Genomic DNA, 17039 nt, shown 5'->3' with positions numbered 1-17039 from the left:
TAGGGCTGCCGTGTCAGGAGACGGAAGCGCCACCTTTTTGGACAGACGCGATAGAGCTTTATCCACCGTGGGGGTTGACTCCCACTTTTCCCTGTCCCCAGAGGGGAACGGATATGCCACTGGAATTCTTTTGGGAACCTGTACCTTCTTGTCAGGATTTTCCCAAGCCTTTTCAAAAAGAGCGTTCAGTACATGAGAGGGAGGAAACGTTACCTCAGGTTTCTTTCCTTTATACATACAGACCCTAGTATCAGGAACAGCAGGGTCCTCCGTGATATGTAATACTTCTTTTATCGCCACAATCATGTACTGAATGCTCTTAGCCAGTTTAGGATTCAATCTGGCATCACTATAGTCGACACTGGAATCAGAGTCCGTGTCGGTATTTGTATCTGCTATCTGGGTAAATGCACGTTTCTGTGACCCCGAAGGGGTCTGAGCTTGTGAAAATGCATCCTCCATGGATTACCTCCATGTCTGGTTCTTAGACTCAGATTTATCTAATCTCTTAGTCAACCGAGCCACATTTGCATTCAAAACACTCAACATATTCACCCAGCCATCGGCGGTGCCTACACGTTCACTCCCACACCCTTTTCTGTCCCCACTCCAGCCTCCTCCTGGGAAGAGCACTCCTCCTCAAACATGTCGACACACGCGTACCGACACCCACAACCACACTGGGGCTACAGGAGACAGACCCACAACAAAGCCTGCTAGAGAAACACAGAGGGAGTTCTGCCAGCTCACAACCCAGCGCCTATCCCGGTTCTGGAGCAAGTAATATACTGCCCATACCTGTTAGCGCCTTTATATTCAATAAAATAGCACCAAATCACCTGTGCCCCCCCCCCTGTTTTTCTCCCTGTTATTTGCACAGTAGTGTGGGAGGCCAGGCTCAGTGTCTCTGCAGCTTCTGTGAAGAGAAAATGGCGCTGGACAGAGCTGTGAGGGCTAAGCCACGCCCCCTTAATGGCGCGCTTCAGTCCCGCTGAATTTTACATATTTATACTGGCGGGAGTCTGTATGTAGTGCCCAGGCACTGTATACACTTGTGCCAGTCGCTATTGGGGATTTATGCTGCCCCGGGTACCCCCCCCCCCCCCTCCGCCCTGCAGTGCCGTTTTGAATGTGGGAGCATGGCGCGCAGTGCGGCCGCTGCGCGGTACCTCATAAGCCATCTTCCGCCGTCACTGAAGTCTTCTGATCTTCTTCTACTACTCACCCGGCTCCTGACTTCTGGCTCTGCAAGGGGGTTGATGGTGCGGCTCCGGCATCTAGGCGTACCTAGCGATCAGACCCTCTGGAGCTAATGGTGCCCAGTAGACTAAGAAGCAGAGCCCTGAAACTCACAGAAGTAGGTCTGCTTCTCTCCCCTCAGTCCCACGATGCAGGGAGCCTGTTGCCAGCAGGTCTCCCTGAAAATAATAAACCTAACAAAAGTATTTTTTCTGAGAAACTCTGGAGAGCTCCTCAGTGTGCATCCAGTCTCACTGAGTACAGAATCTAACTGGAGTCTGGAGGAGGGGCATAGAGGGAGGAGCCAGTTCACACCCCTTTTAAAGTCTTAAAGTGCCCATGTCTCCTGCGGATCCCGTCTATACTCCATGGTTCTTGAAGCATCCCCAGCATCCTCTAGGACGTATGAGAAATGCAATTTACGTATACTGCAATGGGCACTAAATCAGCCACTCAGTGGAATTAGCTGGTAGGAAGTGCTGTATAACCTGGCTCCTTGAAGAGGAATACAGGGAGACTGGAACCAGCATTGCCGGAGAGCGGCTTGCTACACTGATAATGGCTGCGTCTGGTCTCAGAAGGTGAAGGAAGAGCAGCTCAGCAGCAGGAAGACTGCAATGGACTGGCGCCCTGACTGGAGTAGGGGCCACAGGCCAGGGCTAGCCTCCCCCTATGCCAGAGTTACCCACCAGGGACCCTGGCCTTGTAATGCCTGCGCCAGTAATATTTATGCTCTGGTGGTCTAGTGCAGTCCAGCGGATGAACAGAGGTCCACAATGGTGCCTCTGGCCCATCTCCTGGGACTAGGGGCAGGGCCAGTGGTGCTAGCTAATGAAGCAGCAGCTCTGGGGTCAATGGGACTACTTAGCACTGGTTCTCAAATGTCTTGAAAAAGTTAAAATAAAACATAAAATTAAAGCTTGTCCCCACTGTTCAAAGTTGTGGTTCCTGTCGATACCAAATGAAATGGAGGATGCCTGAGCATGGAGACTGGGTAATGGGGATGGGCCAGAGCTTTTTGGGAAGCCAAAAGTTTATCTGTTTGGTGCCCGGTCCTATACCACCACGTACACCCCATGGTATTTCCTGTGGACCAGGAAAGTATTACCCGAAGAAAGTTTCTTAAAAGTTTTGCAAGTGAATGCACGCAGCACAGGAGCACCTATCTCCTGGGAAAGCCTTTGTGGGGGTTCCCTTCAAAGACATAGGTCCAGTGTAAACACTTACACATACGTACCCACAGAAGATAAATTAAGTGGTAGTATGGGGGTACTGTATGTTAAGACAAATAAACAAGTGGTCATGTGGCACCAAATTACTAATTACTGTAAGGTCCCAAGCACAGTGTAGGGACTAATCAAAGCAGATAAGGCACAGAATAAGAAAAATAAACATCTAAACAGTGAAAGTAAGAATGCAGCTATTAATGTAACACAGTACAAGTTCAGATATCTATACATATACAGTATAAATACACCAAAAAGGCTGAGTATGCACTGATAAGAAAAATAACAAACAGCTAGATTGCACACAAATTAAGTGAGCATTCAATTAATAAAACAGCAGTATATCAAAAGGATAATGCAGTAAATTACCAGGATACTAATGCTAGAGAAGCTAACTAGCAGAGTGGGCGCACAAACAATTCAAGGAGAGAGAGAGAGAGAGAGAGAGAGAGGGAGGGAGGGAGAGGGAGGGAGGGAGGGAGGGAGAGAGAGAGAGAGAGAGAGGGAGGGAGGGAGGGAGGGAGAGAGAGAGAGAGAGAGAGAGAGAGAGAGAGAGAGAGAGAGAGAGAGAGAGAGACACATCCCCTAAAAACTAGCAGCGACAGGTGTCTCTCTCTGAGCAGGCAGGTAGTTCGATACCTATGCAGCGCCTGGGAGTATGTGGAGAGAGAGGAGCCTTTGCCAGGCAGTCTAGGACATGGTACCACCAAAAGGATGGGGAGGAGAGAACGGGGGAAGTCCCTTCCCCTCTCTGGCTGACTCCATGGACCGACTTCTTAAATGGTACCCCGCTGCAGTCTGTGTCCTTGCTGATCTAGTGGTAGCGCAGAGAGGACTGGGCACCACTACAGATCCACTGGCAGTGTCAGCGGCTACAGTCCCTGACTTTGACCGAGGCTGCCCCTAGTCCCTGTCTGTAGGAGGAATGCTTTCGCCACCGAAATAAGGTGATGGTGCAGTCAGCGGGGACAATGTATAGTATCATGCTTACCACTGACTGCACAAAAGGGAAAGTAAAAAACAAAACAAAAAAAACGGGGTATAGGGGAGGAGGAGCCTGTGCTGCCTTCAAAAAGGAGTTTGGTGTCGGCTCCTGAGCTCCACTCAATACCCATGGTCTCCAGTGTCCCCCATTGATAAAAAAGAAAAAATCATTGACCAGATAACAAAATTAGTCCCCAAGAATGCCCTGGTCGTTTCCTTGGCGGTAGAGAAAACCATGCTCTCTGACAGAAGACATGTTTCTAATCAATATTCTGGAATAAAGAGTAGCAGAGGAACAGTATTTGTTGCAAAATCCTGGAATCGGGCATACACACGGGGCAAATTTTATCTATTTTCTAAGCGATCTGTCAAGATCGTTTAGAATGGAGTACAGATCGCTCCGTGTGTACAACCCAAAGTGATGTACCGCGCATCGCCATCACTCACTTCTTTAGCACATGCAGGTAAGATCTAGTTAGATCACCTAGCATGTGCATAAAGAACACTGGTTAGCATAGATTGCTCAGCACACATCACTGTGTGCTGAGTGATCTGTACTAACCTAGATCACTTAGCACACAGCATTGTGTCACCCGTATGTATGCCCCATAAGGCTTCCAATAGATACACAATCAGGTTGGTGTACATAAACCATCAGTGGGACATGCAGAGTTCTCACGCAATGAATAAAACCAGCAGGATCAGGAATTGGGCACGCACAGTGTAGGTCTATATTAATTTAGAAAAAAAATATATAATATATATATAAACACAAAAATGGTACCAAATTGCGCTTGGGATATATAAGCAGCACCTCTAGAAGAATCCTTCGTCAGCAAGGATTCAAAAATATTACATACACACCAAATCTGAGGGCGCTAATGACTTCTTAATCTATTACAGACAGTCACAATAATTTAAAAAATGTATTCATAAAACACAATGTTATCTCCATTTCATAGTGTCAATAACATTATCATCATACAGGATGGATATTCAATCTGACATATATAGATTTCAATATACACCAATTAGGTTAGATCAAATACGAAACCCAATTCCAATATACACCAATTAGGTTTAATCAGATGTAGAACCCGATGCGTTTCATCCCTTAGGACTTCCTCAGGGGTATTAGATCAAAATATGTCGGAGGCTAAGTAATAACTCCAGACGAAATCCATATTTATAAGATCAAGATAAGCCTACACCAATATTGGACCAATCAGACTCATAGACTGATACCGAAGTGACTATTCCTTTGACTATTATTTATAAGAATGGTCAAAAAGAATGGAGTAGGTCTATACGTTTATATCAGACCCATGTACTGTGTGTTTTTACGCAACACTGGATAGATAAAAATTTGTTGGCCTCAAATCATGTAGTTTGAGTGCTTCGATGCTGCCACCTCTCTCAAAATCCAGTGAATGACCTCACTGGATTTTGAGAGAGGTAGCAACCATGGGGTATAGACGGGATCCGCAGGAGACATGGGCACTTTAAGACTTTGAAAGGGGTGTGAACTGGCTCCTCCCTCTATGCACCTCCTCCAGACTCTAGTTATTGGAACTGTGCCCAGGGAGACGGACATTTCGAGGAAAGGATTTATTGTTAACTAAGGCGAGATACATACCAGCTCACACCTCAAGCACGCCGTACAACATGGCATTTAACAGAAACCCAGTCAACGGCATGAACAATGTCAGCAACAGGCTGACTACAACATAATACAACCTGTGTGTAAACATAACTAATAACTGCAGATAAAGTCCGCACTGGGATGGGCGCCCAGCATCCTCTACGGACTAAGAGAAAAGGATTTACCGGTAGGTATTAAAATCCTATTTTCTCTAATGTCCTAGTGGATGCTGGGGACTCCGTAAGGACCATGGGGAATAGACGGGCTCCGCAGGAGACAGGGCACTTTAAGAAAGAATTAGGATACTGGTGTGCACTGGCTCCTCCCTCTATGTCCCTCCTCCAGACCTCAGTTTGAATCTGTGCCCGGACGAGCTGGGTGCACCTTAGTGAGCTCTCCTGAGCTTGCTAAAAAAGAAAGTATTTTGTTAGGATTTTTTATTTTCAGAGAGATCTGCTGGCAACAGACTCTCTGCTACGTGGGACTGAGGGGAGAGAAGCAGCCCTACTCACTAGAAGATAGGTCCTGCTTCTTAGGCTACTGGACACCATTAGCTCCAGAGGGATCGTACACAGCAACGCACCCTTGGTCGTCCGATCCCGGAGCCGCGCCGCCGTCCCCCTCGCAGAGCCAGAAGACAGAAGCCGGCGTGAGAAGCAAGAAGACTTCGAAATCGGCGGCAGAAGACTCCAGTCTTCATATGAGGTAGCGCACAGCACTGCAGCTGTGCGCCATTGCTCCCACACTAAACCCACACACTCCGGTCACTGTAGGGTGCATGGCGCAGGGGGGGGTGCCCTGGGCAGCAATTAGGTACCTCTTGGCAAAAGCAGCATATATACAGTTGGGCACTGTATATATGCATGAGCCCCCGCCATTATTTTTACACAAAACGCGGGACAGAAACCCGCCGCTGAGGGGGCGGGGCTTCTTCCTCAGCACTCACCAGCGCCATTTTCTCTCCACAGCTCCGCTGAGAGGACGCTCCCCAGGCTCTTCCCTGCAGAATCACGGTAGAAAGTGGGTAAAAAGAGAGGGGGGGCACATAAATTTGGCGCAAAAACAGTTATACAGCAGCTACTGAGTTAACACTAAGTTACTGTGCGACTCCTGGGTAATATAGCGCTGGGGTGTGTGCTGGCATACTCTCTCTCTGTCAAAAGGCCTTGTGGAGGAAGCATGTTTGACGAGGAAGGCTATGTGGAAACAGAGCGAGTACAAATGAATGTGGGGTCGCCGCCAACGGCGCCGACACCCGATTGGATGGATATGTGGAAGGTCTTAAATGATAATGTTAATTCCTTGCATAAAAGGTTGGATAAAGCTGAAGCCTTGGGACAGTCAGAGTCTCAACCCATGCCTGATCCTACAGCGCAGAGGCCGTCGGGGTCTCAGAAGCGCCCACTATCCCAAGTTGTTGACACAGATATCGACACGGATTCCGACTCCAGTGTCGATGGCGATGATGCAAAATTGCAGCCTAAAATGGCTAAAGCCATCCGCTACATGATTATAGCAATGAAAGATGTGTTACACATCACAGAGGAAACCCCAGTCCCTGACAAGAGGGTTTATATGTATGGGGAGAAAAGGCAAGAGGTGACCTTTCCCCCTTCACATGAGTTAAATGAGTTATGTGAAAAGGCTTGGGAATCTCCAGATAGAAAACTGCAGATTTCCAAACTGATGCTTATGGCGTATCCTTTCCCGCCAACGGACAGGTTACGCTGGGAATCCTCCCCTAGGGTAGACAAAGCTTTAACACGCTTATCCAAGAGGGTAGCCCTGCCGTCACAGGATACGGCCACCCTAAAAGATGCTGCGGATAGAAAGCAGGAGGGTATCCTGAAGTCCATTTATACACATTCAGGTACCCTACTAAGGCCGGCGATTGCGTCGGCCTGGATGTGTAGTGCTGTAGCAGCATGGACAGATACCTTATCTGAGGAACTTGATACCTTGGACAAGGGTACTATAGTACTGACCCTGGGGCATATAAAAGACGCTGTTCTATATATGAGAGATGCCCAAAGAGACATTAGCCTACTGGGCTCTAGAATAGATGCAATGTCGATTTCCGCCAGAAGGGTCCTGTGGACTCGGCAATGGACAGGCGATGCCGACTCAAAAAGGCACATGGAGGTTTTACCTTACAGGGGTGAGGAGTTGTTTGGGGACGGTCTCTCGGACCTGGTCTCCACAGCTACGGCTGGAAAGTCAAATTTTTTGCCATATATTCCCTCACAACCTAAGAGAGCACCGTATTACCAAATGCAGTCCTTTCGATCACATAGAGGCAAGAAAGTCCGAGGTGCGTCCTTTTTTGCCAGCGGCAGGGGTAGAGGAAAGAAGCTGCACAATACAGCTAGTTCCCAGGAACAGAAGTCCTCCCCGGCTTCCTCTAAATCCGCAGCATGACGCTGGGGCTCCACAGGCGGAGCCAGGCCCGGTGGGGGCGCGTCTCCGAAATTTCAGCCACAAGTGGGTTCACTCACAGGTGGATCCCTGGGCTATAGAGATTGTGTCTCAGGGATACAAGCTGGAATTCGAAGTGATACCCCCTCACCGTTACCTCAAATCGGCCCTGCCAGCTTCCCCCATAGAGAGGGAAATAGTGTTAGCAGCAATTCAAAAATTGTATCTCCAGCAGGTGGTGGTAAAGGTTCCCCCTCCTTCAACAGGGAGGGGGTTACTATTCGACAATGTTTGTGGTACCGAAACCGGACGGTTCGGTCAGACCCATATTGAATTTAAAATCCCTGAACATATACCTGAAAAGGTTCAAGTTCAAGATGGAATCGCTCAGAGCGGTCATCGCAAGTCTGGAGGAAGGGGATTTTATGGTGTCTCTGGACATCAAGGATGCTTACCTTCATGTTCCCCATTTATCCACCTCATCAGGAGTACCTCAGATTTGTGGTACAGGATTGTCATTACCAATTCCAGACGTTGCCGTTTGGTCTGTCCACGGCACCGAGAATATTTACCAAGGTAATGGCAGAAATTATGGTGCTCCTGCGAAAGCAGGGAGTCACAATTATCCCATACTTGGACGATCTCCTCATAAAGGCGAGGTCCAGAGAGCAGTTGCTGATCAGCGTAGCACGCTCTCGGGAAGTGTTACAACAGCACGGCTGGATTCTGAATATTCCAAAGTCGTAGCTGATTTCTACGACGCGTCTGCCCTTCCTGGGCATGATTCTGGACACAGACCAGAAGAAGGTTTTTCTCCCGACGGAGAAGGCTCAGGAACTCATGACACTGGTCAGAGACCTCTTAAAACCAAAACAGGTGTCGGTGCATCACTGCACGTGACTCCTGGGAAAGATGGTGGCGTCATACGAGGCCATTCCCTTTGGCAGGTTCCATTCGAGGACCTTTCAATGGGATCTGTTGGACAAGTGGTCCGGATCGCATCTACAGATGCATCGGCTGATCACCCTGTCCCCCAGGGCCAGGGTGTCTCATCTGTGGTGGCTGCAGAGTGCTCACCTTCTCGAGGGCCGCAGATTCGGCATTCAGGACTGGGTCCTGGTGACCACGGACGCAAGCCTCCGAGGGTGGGGGGCAGTCACACAGGGAAGAAATTTCCAGGGTCTGTGGTCAAGTCAGGAGACTTGCCTTCACATCAATATCCTGGAACTAAGGGCCATATACAACGCCCTAAGTCAAGCGGAGACCCTGCTTCGCAACCAATCGGTGCTGATTCAATCAGACATCACCGCAGTGGCTCATGTAAACCGCCAAGGCGGCACAAGGAGCAGGGTGGCGATGGCGGAAGCCACCAGAATTCTTCGATGGGCGGAGAATCACGTACGAGCACTGTCAGCAGTGTTCATTCCTGGAGTGGACAACTGGGAAGCAGACACGACCTCCACCCGGGAGAGTGGGGACTTCATCAAGAAGTCTTCACGCAGATTGCAAGGCGATGGGAACTGCCACAGGTGGACATGATGGCATCCCGCCTCAACAAAAAGCTACAGAAGTATTGCGCCAGGTCAAGAGACCCTCAGGCGATAGCTGTAGACGCACTAGTGACACCGTGGGTGTTCCAGTCGGTTTATGTGTTTCCTCCTCTTCCTCTCATACCCAAGGTGCTGAGAATCATAAGAAAAAGAGGAGTGAGAACAATACTCATTGTTCCGGATTGGCCAAGAAGGACTTGGTATCCAGAGCTACAAGGAATGCTCACAGAGGACCCATGGCCTCTACCTCTAAGACGGGATCTGTTACAACAGGGGCCCTGTCTGTTCTAAGACTTACCGCGGCTACGTTTGACGGCATGGCGGTTGAACGCCGGATCCTAGCTGAAAGAGGCATTCCGGATGAGGTTATTCCTACGCTGATAAAGGCTAGGAAGGACGTGACGGCTACATATTATCACCGTATATGGCGAAAATATGTTGCTTGGTGTGAGGCCAGGAATGCCCCTACAGAGGAATTCCAGCTGGGCCGTTTCCTTCACTTCCTACAGTCGGGAGTGACTTCGGGCCTAAAATTGGGGTCCATTAAGGTCCAGATTTCGTCCCTCTCCATTTTCTTTCAAAAAGAACTGGCTTCTCTTCCTTTCAGACGTTTGTAAAGGGAGTACTGCATATTCAGCCCCCGTTTGTGCCTCCAGTGGCACCTTGGGATCTTAACGTGGTGTTGAGTTTCCTGAAATCACACTGGTTTGAGCCACTTAAAATCGTGGAGTTAAAATATCTCACGTGGAAGGTGGTCATGCTATTAGCCTTGGCTTCGGCTAGGCGTGTGTCAGAATTGGCGGCTTTGTCATATAAAAGCCCCTATCTGGTTTTCCATATGGACAGGGCAGAATTGCGGACTCGTCCGCAATTTCTGCCAAAAGTGGTGTCATCTTTTCATATGAACCAACCTATTGTGGTGCCTGTGGCTAACCGTGACTTGGAGGATTCCGAGTTACTGGATGTAGTCAGGGCTTTGAAGATTTATGTAGCCAGAACGGCTAGAGTCAGGAAAACTGACTCGCTGTTTATCCTGTATGCATCCAACAAGCTGGGTGCTCCTGCTTCAAAGCAAACTATTGCTCGCTGGATCTGTAACACGATTCAGCAGGCTCATTCTGCGGCTGGATTGCCGCTTCCAAAATCAGTAAAAGCCCACTCCACAAGGAAGGTGGGCTCTTCTTGGGCGGCTGCCCGAGGGGTCTCGGCATTACAGCTTTGCCGATCGGCTACTTGGTCAGGTTCAAACACTTTTGCAAAGTTCTACAAGTTTGATACCCTGGCTGAGGAGGACCTTGTGTTTGCTCATTCGGTGCTGCAGAGTCATTCGCACTCTCCCGCCCGTTTGGGAGCTTTGGTATAATCCCCATGGTCCTTACGGAGTCCCCAGCATCCACTAGGACGTTAGAGAAAATAAGATTTTACTTACCGGTAAATCTATTTCTCATAGTCCGTAGTGGATGCTGGGCGCCCGTCCCAAGTGCGGACTTCTTCTGCAATACTTGTATATAGTTATTGCTTAAATAAGGGTTATGTTATGGTTGCATCAGGGTTATCTGATGCTCTGTTGTTGTTCATACTGTTAACTGGGTAAGTTTATCACGAGTTATACGGTGTGATTGGTGTGGCTGGTATGAGTCTTGCCCTGGATTCCAAAATCCTTTCCTTGTACTGTCCGCTCTTCCGGGCACAGTTTCCTCAACTGAGGTCTGGAGGAGGGACATAGAGGGAGGAGCCAGTGCACACCAGTATCCTAATTCTTTCTTAAAGTGCCCTGTCTCCTGCGGAGCCCGTCTATTCCCCATGGTCCTTACGGAGTCCCCAGCATCCACTACGGACTAGAGAAATAGATTTACCGGTAAGTAAAATCTTATTTTCTCATACGTCCTAGAGAATGCTGGGGATGCTTCAAGAACCATGGGGTTTATGCCAAAGCTCTAGAATGGGCGGGAGAGTGCGGATGACTCTGCAGCACCGATTGACCTAACATGAGGTACTCATCAGCCAAGGTATCAAACTTGTAAAATTTTGCAAAAGTGTTTGAACCCAACCAAGTAGCTGCTCGGCAGAGTTGTAATGCAGAGACTCCTCGGGCAGCCGCCCAGGATGAGTCCACTTTTCTGGTAGAGTGGGCTTTCACTGATTTTGGTAACGGCAATCCAGCTGTAGAATGAGCATGCTGAATCGTATTGCAGATCCAGCGCGCAATAGTCTGCTTTGAAGCAGGCGTTCCGATCTTGTTTGCAGCATACAGGATAAACAGAGCTTCCGTTTTCCTAAGTGGAGCCGTTCTGGTGGCATAAATCTTCAAGGCCCTGACAACATCGAAAGATTTTGACTCCTGGAAGGCGTCAGTAGCCACTGGTACCACAATAGGCTGGTTCATGTGGAAAGATGAAACCACCTTCGGCAGAAATTGTTGACGAGTCCTCAACTCCGCTCTATCCTCATGGAAAATTAAATAAGGACTCTTGTGAGACAAAGCCGCTAACTCAGACACCCGCCTTGCCGATGCCAAGGCCAATAGCATGACCACTTTCCAAGTGAGAAATTTCAATTCAACCTTCTGTAAAGGTTCAAACCAATGTGATTGAAGAAAATGCAACACCACGTTAAGATCCCATGGTGCCAACGGGGGGCACAAATGGAGGATGGATGTGCAAAACTCCTTTCACGAAAGTCTGAACTTTTGGAAAGGAGGCCAATTGTTTCTGAAAGAAAACCGATAAGGCCGAAATTTGTACTTTAATTGAGCCTAACTTTAGACCCGCATCCACACCTGATTGCAGGACATGGAGAAAACGCCCTAGCTGAAATTCTTCGGTAGGAGCCTTCTTGGATTCACAGCAAGACACATATTTTCTCCAAATACGGTGATGTTTAGACGTTACTCCTTTTCTAGCCTGAAGAAGTGTGGGAATAACTTCACTGGGAATACCCTTTCGGGCTAGGATCCGGCGTTCAACCACCAAGCCGTCAAATGTAGCCGCGGTAAGTCATGGTACACGCACAGCCCTTGCTGTAACAGATACTCTCGTAGAGGAAGAGGCCAGGGATCTCTTATGAGTAATTCCTGAAGCTCTGGATACCAAGCCCTCCTTGGCCAGTCCGGAGCAATGAGGATCACCTGAACCTTTGTTCTTCTTATGATCTTTAACACCTTTGGAATGAGTGGCAGCGGAGGAAACACGTACACCGACTGAAACACCCATGGTGTTACCAGAGCGTCCACCGCTATTGCTTGAGGGTCCCTCAACCTGGAACAATATCTCTGAAGTTTCTTGTTGAGGCGAGACGCCATCATGTCTATTTGACGAATTCCCCAAAGACTTGTAACTTCTGTGAAAACCTCTTGATGAAGACCCCACTCTTCTGGATGGAGATCGTGTCTGCTGAGGAAGTCTGCTTCCCAGTTGTCCACTCCTGGAATAAAGATCGCTGACAGAGCGCTTGTATGTCTTTCCGCCCAGCGGAGAATTTTTGTGGCCTCTGCCACTGCCGCCCTGCTCTATGTTCCGCCCTGGAGGTTTATGTGCGCTACTGCTGTTATATTGTCCGATTGTATTAGGACGGGCCGGTTGCGAAGAAGACGTTCCGCTTGAAGGAGGCCGTTGTAACTGGCCCTTAACTCCAGAACATTTATGTGTAGACAAACTTCCTGGCTTGACCATTTTCCCTGGAAGTTTTCCCCCTGTGTGACTGCTCCCCAGCCTCGGAGACATGCATCTGTGGTTACTAGGATCCAGTCCTGGATCGCGAACCTGCATCCCTCTAGGAGGTGAGAGCTGTGCAGCCACCACAGGAGTGAGATTCTGGTCTTGGAGGATAGGATTATTTTCCGGTGTATGTGCAGATGAGATCCGGACCACTTGTCCAACAGGTCCAACTGAAACACCCTGGCATGGAATCTGCCAAATTGAATGGTCTCGTAGGCCGCCATGAATTGCTACTCTCGCTGGTTTCAGAATTTGTTTGACCAAACTCTGAATTTCCAGAGCCTTCTCTTCTGGAAGAAAAATTCTCTGTCATTCCGTGTCCAGAATCATTCCCAAAAACAACAGCCGCTTTGTCGGATTCAACTGTGACTTCGGCAGGTTTAGGAGCCAACCATGTTGTTGCAGAACTGTCAGGGAGAGCGCAATGTCCTGCTCCAGCTTGTTTTTGGATCTCGCCTTTATCAGGAGATCGTCCAGGTAAGGAATAATTGTGACTCCTTGCTTGCGAAGGAGAACCATCATTTCCTCCATTACCTTGGTGAAAATACTCGGAGCCGTGGATAGACCAAACGGCAGCGTCTGAAATTGGTAATGACAATCCTGAGTAGCAAACCGCAGGTAGGCCTGATGCGGAGGATATATGGGGATGTGTAAGAAGGCATCCTTTATGTCGACCGACACCATGAAATCCCCCTCCTCGAGACTGGAGATCACTGCTCGGAGAGATTCAATCTTGAATTTGAATTTTCTTAGGTAAAGATTGAGGGATTTTAGGTTCAGAATTGGTCTGACCGAGCCTTCCGGCTTCGGGACCACAAACAGGCTTGAATAAAAGCCTTCTCCCTGTTGTGCCGGGGGAACCCTGACAATAACTTGATTCCGACACAATTTTTGTATTGCACCGCATACTAACTCCCTGTTCGGAAGAGAAGTTGGTAAGGCTGATTTGAAAAAACGTCGAGGGGGCACGTCTTGAAACTCCAGTTTGTACCCCTGAGACACTATTTCCAGAATCCACGGGTCTAGGGAAGAACGATCGCAGAAATGACTGAAAAGTTTGAGACGTGCCCCTGCCGGTGCGGACTCCCGCAGAGGAGCCCCAGCGTCATGCGGTGGATTTGGCGGAAGCCGGGGAGGACTTCTGCTCCTGAGAACCTGCAACGGCCGGAGATCTTTTACCTTTTCCTCTTCCTCTATTAGCAAGGAAGGAATAACCTTGGCCTTTTTTGTAGTTATTCGGCCGAAAGGACTGCATCTGCAAGTGGTGAGTTTTCTTTTGTTGTGGAGGAACATAAGGCAAAAATGACGACTTACCCGCGGTAGCCGTAGATACCAACTCAGCGAGACCCTTACCAAACAATACACCACCTTTATACGGTAGAGACTCCATAGCTTTCTTAGAGTCAGCGTCAGCATTCCATTGATGAATCCACAATGCTCTCCTAGCTGAGACTGCCATGGCATTTGCCTTTGATCCCAAGAGGCCAATATCTCAAATTATCTGCCCACTTTTCTATAGCACTACTCACACACGCAGATGCAATAGCTAGTCTGAGTAGTGTACCTGTGGTGACGTAAATGGATTTTAGTGTATTTTCCTGTCTACGGCCCGCAGGATCCTTAAGGGCTGCCGTGTCAGGAGACGGTAAAGCCACCTTTTTAGACAACCGTGACAGCGCCTTGTCTACAATGGGAGGTGACTCCCACTTCTCTCTATCCCCAGAGGGGAACGGATATGCAATTTGAATCTTTTTGGGAATCAGAACTTTGTCAGGATTTTCCCACATTTTTTCAAAAAGGGCATTCAGTTCATGAGAGGGAGTAAACGTTACCTCAGGCTTCTTTCCCTTAAACATACAGACCCTATTATCAGGAACCGCAGGGTCCTCGGTGATATGCAACACGTCTTTTATTGCCACAATCATGTACTGAATGCATTTTGCCAATTTTGGGTCTAATCTGGTATCACCATAGTCGACACTGGAGTCAGTGTCCGTGTCGGTATCTGTGTCTGCTAACTGTGCAAACGAACGTTTATGTGACCCCGAGGGGGTCTGTACATGCTGGTTCTGAGATTCAGATTTATCTAGTCTCTTATTAATAAGAGCCACATTAGCATTCAACACATTTACCCAGTCCGGAGTCGGCGGCGCCGACAGGGTCACTCCCCCAGACGTTTCTGCCCCCAACACAATCTCCTCCTGGGAAGAGCCCTCCGCCTCAGACATGCCGACACACCTGTACCGACACCCACAGACACACTGGGCCAAAAGGGGGACAGACCCACAGTAAAGCCTGTCAGAGAAACACAGAGGGAGTTTGCCAGCTCACAACCCAGCGCCTGTCCCGGTTCGGAAACTTTATATATATATTGCCTCAGACCCTGCAGTGCTTTACAATCACTTATTTTTGCACAAAATTTGCTGTGTGCCCCCCCCCCCCCCCCCGTTTTGCACCGTTACTTGTGATAGCAGTGGTGAGGATGGACCAGCGTCTCTGCAGCTCCTGGAGAGAAAATGGTGCTGATGAGAGCTGTGAGGGCTAAGCCCCGCACCCTACATGGCGCTCTTCAGCCCGCTCTTTCTCAACCAAATAATGCCGGCGGGGGTATGAATTTAGTGCAAAGGAACATCAATATCACTCTTCCAGCCTTTACAGAGGTGTTTTAATGCTGCCCCCCCCCCCCCCGCACCCTGCAGTGCCGCTGTGTATGGGAGCATGGTGCGCAGCGCGATCGCAGTGCGGTACCTCAGAAAGCCGTCACTGAAGTCTTCAATCTTCTTCTACTCACCTGTCTTCTGACTTCTGGCTCTGCAAGGGGGGTGACGGCGGGCTCTGGGAGTGAACCCCTAGGTGTACCTAGTGTTCCAAACCCTCAGGAGCTAATGGTGTCCTGTAGCCAAGAAACAGGGCCTTTAAAACTCCCTAGAAGTAGGTCTGATTTCTCTCCCCTAAGGCCCACAATGCAGTGAGACCGTTGCCAGCAGCCTCCCTGAAAATAAAAAACCTAACAAAGTCTTTTCCGAGAAACTCAGTAGAGCTCCTCAGTTGTGCATCCAGTCTGCCTGGGCACAGAGTCTAAACTGGAGTCTGGAGGAGGGGCACAGAGGGAGGAGCCAGTTCACACCCCTTTCAAAGTCTTAAAGTGCCCATGTCTCCTGCGGATCTCGTCTATACCCCATGGTTCTTGAAGCGTCCCCAGCATCCTCTTTTTATTTTTTATTTTTTTAATACGAGTGCCAGAAACGGAATACATACCTATCACCGGCGTATGCCAGTATGCCGGCAGCAGGCAAGCGATAGTGAGCTCCTTGCTGGCACGCTGCTCTCGCCACAGGATCTATTCTCCCTCTATGGGTGTTGTGGACACACACAGTGGGAGAAAAGCCTGTAGCACAGGATACCGACAGGCGGTCTCGTGATTGTCTGCCCCAGAAACAAATGCAGTCAAATGCAGTCATTAATGAGTAAATTAATTTACCCTAGGTGTACTACACAACACAATGAGTTATATATATTTCCCATGGTTCTGCATTCCCCACTGCTATTTGACAGAAGAAAAAAAAAAAGACTTCACAAAAATCTAGACACAAGAACAAACATGATCAAAAAAGGCAGTGATAAGCATACCTTATCTTTGGTTAGCCACTCTTTGCTGTATTTGATATCTCTTTTGTCTTCACGTTTATCCTTGGTGCTTAAATCATCATCATCATCTTCTCGGTCTGAAATAAATACCATTGATATACAATGAAGATATCATAATTATTATTTTTTTTTATATTTTAAATTTACGGGGAGATCTCCCCAGAGATGTGTGCGGAGCAGTCTAGCACAGACCGCTCAACACACATCTCTCTCCCCGTTCAGCACAGCGCGATGTGCTGAGCGAGGGGGGGACGGATACGGGGGGGCGCTCATTTCACCCAGTGGTGAAACGAGCGACCTGCTAGATTGTGCCTGCATGCAGGCCAATCTAGCACAGGCGATAGCGCCACGCGGAAGTGCGCATCGCTGTCACCAGCACCCCTACACACGGAGCGATGTTCAGCTAATTTCTAAGCAATCTAGCCAGATTGTTTAGAAATTAGCTGAACATAACTCCGTGTGTACCCCCCTTTAGGCCAAGTGTGAAAGGATTATCATGACAATTTACAAGTAAACAGAGGCAAGGATGCAGTGCAGCCACCTGAAGCCATTTTAACAAGTGAGCCTAAAATATAATTAAAAAAACACAAAAAACTTATATAAAAAGGTGACACCCGCA

General features: G+C 48.6%; 1 protein-coding gene across 3 annotated transcripts in view; it reads right to left on the bottom strand.

The window, feature by feature from the left end:
* The window catches only part of CCAR1 (cell division cycle and apoptosis regulator 1), a 247507-nt gene that overhangs the window by 72725 nt on the left and 157743 nt on the right, over nt 1-17039 (bottom strand). For all 3 annotated transcript variants that reach the window (XM_063961565.1, XM_063961566.1, XM_063961567.1), the window contains exon 19: nt 16403-16497. In XM_063961565.1, the coding sequence (XP_063817635.1) occupies nt 16403-16497 (95 nt within the window). The remainder of the gene's footprint in view (nt 1-16402; nt 16498-17039) is intronic.

The sequence above is a fragment of the Pseudophryne corroboree genome, chromosome 3 (assembly GCF_028390025.1).
Source record: "Pseudophryne corroboree isolate aPseCor3 chromosome 3, aPseCor3.hap2, whole genome shotgun sequence".
Taxonomy (NCBI): Eukaryota; Metazoa; Chordata; class Amphibia; order Anura; family Myobatrachidae; genus Pseudophryne; species Pseudophryne corroboree.
This window is presented reverse-complemented; position numbering and strand designations above follow the sequence as displayed.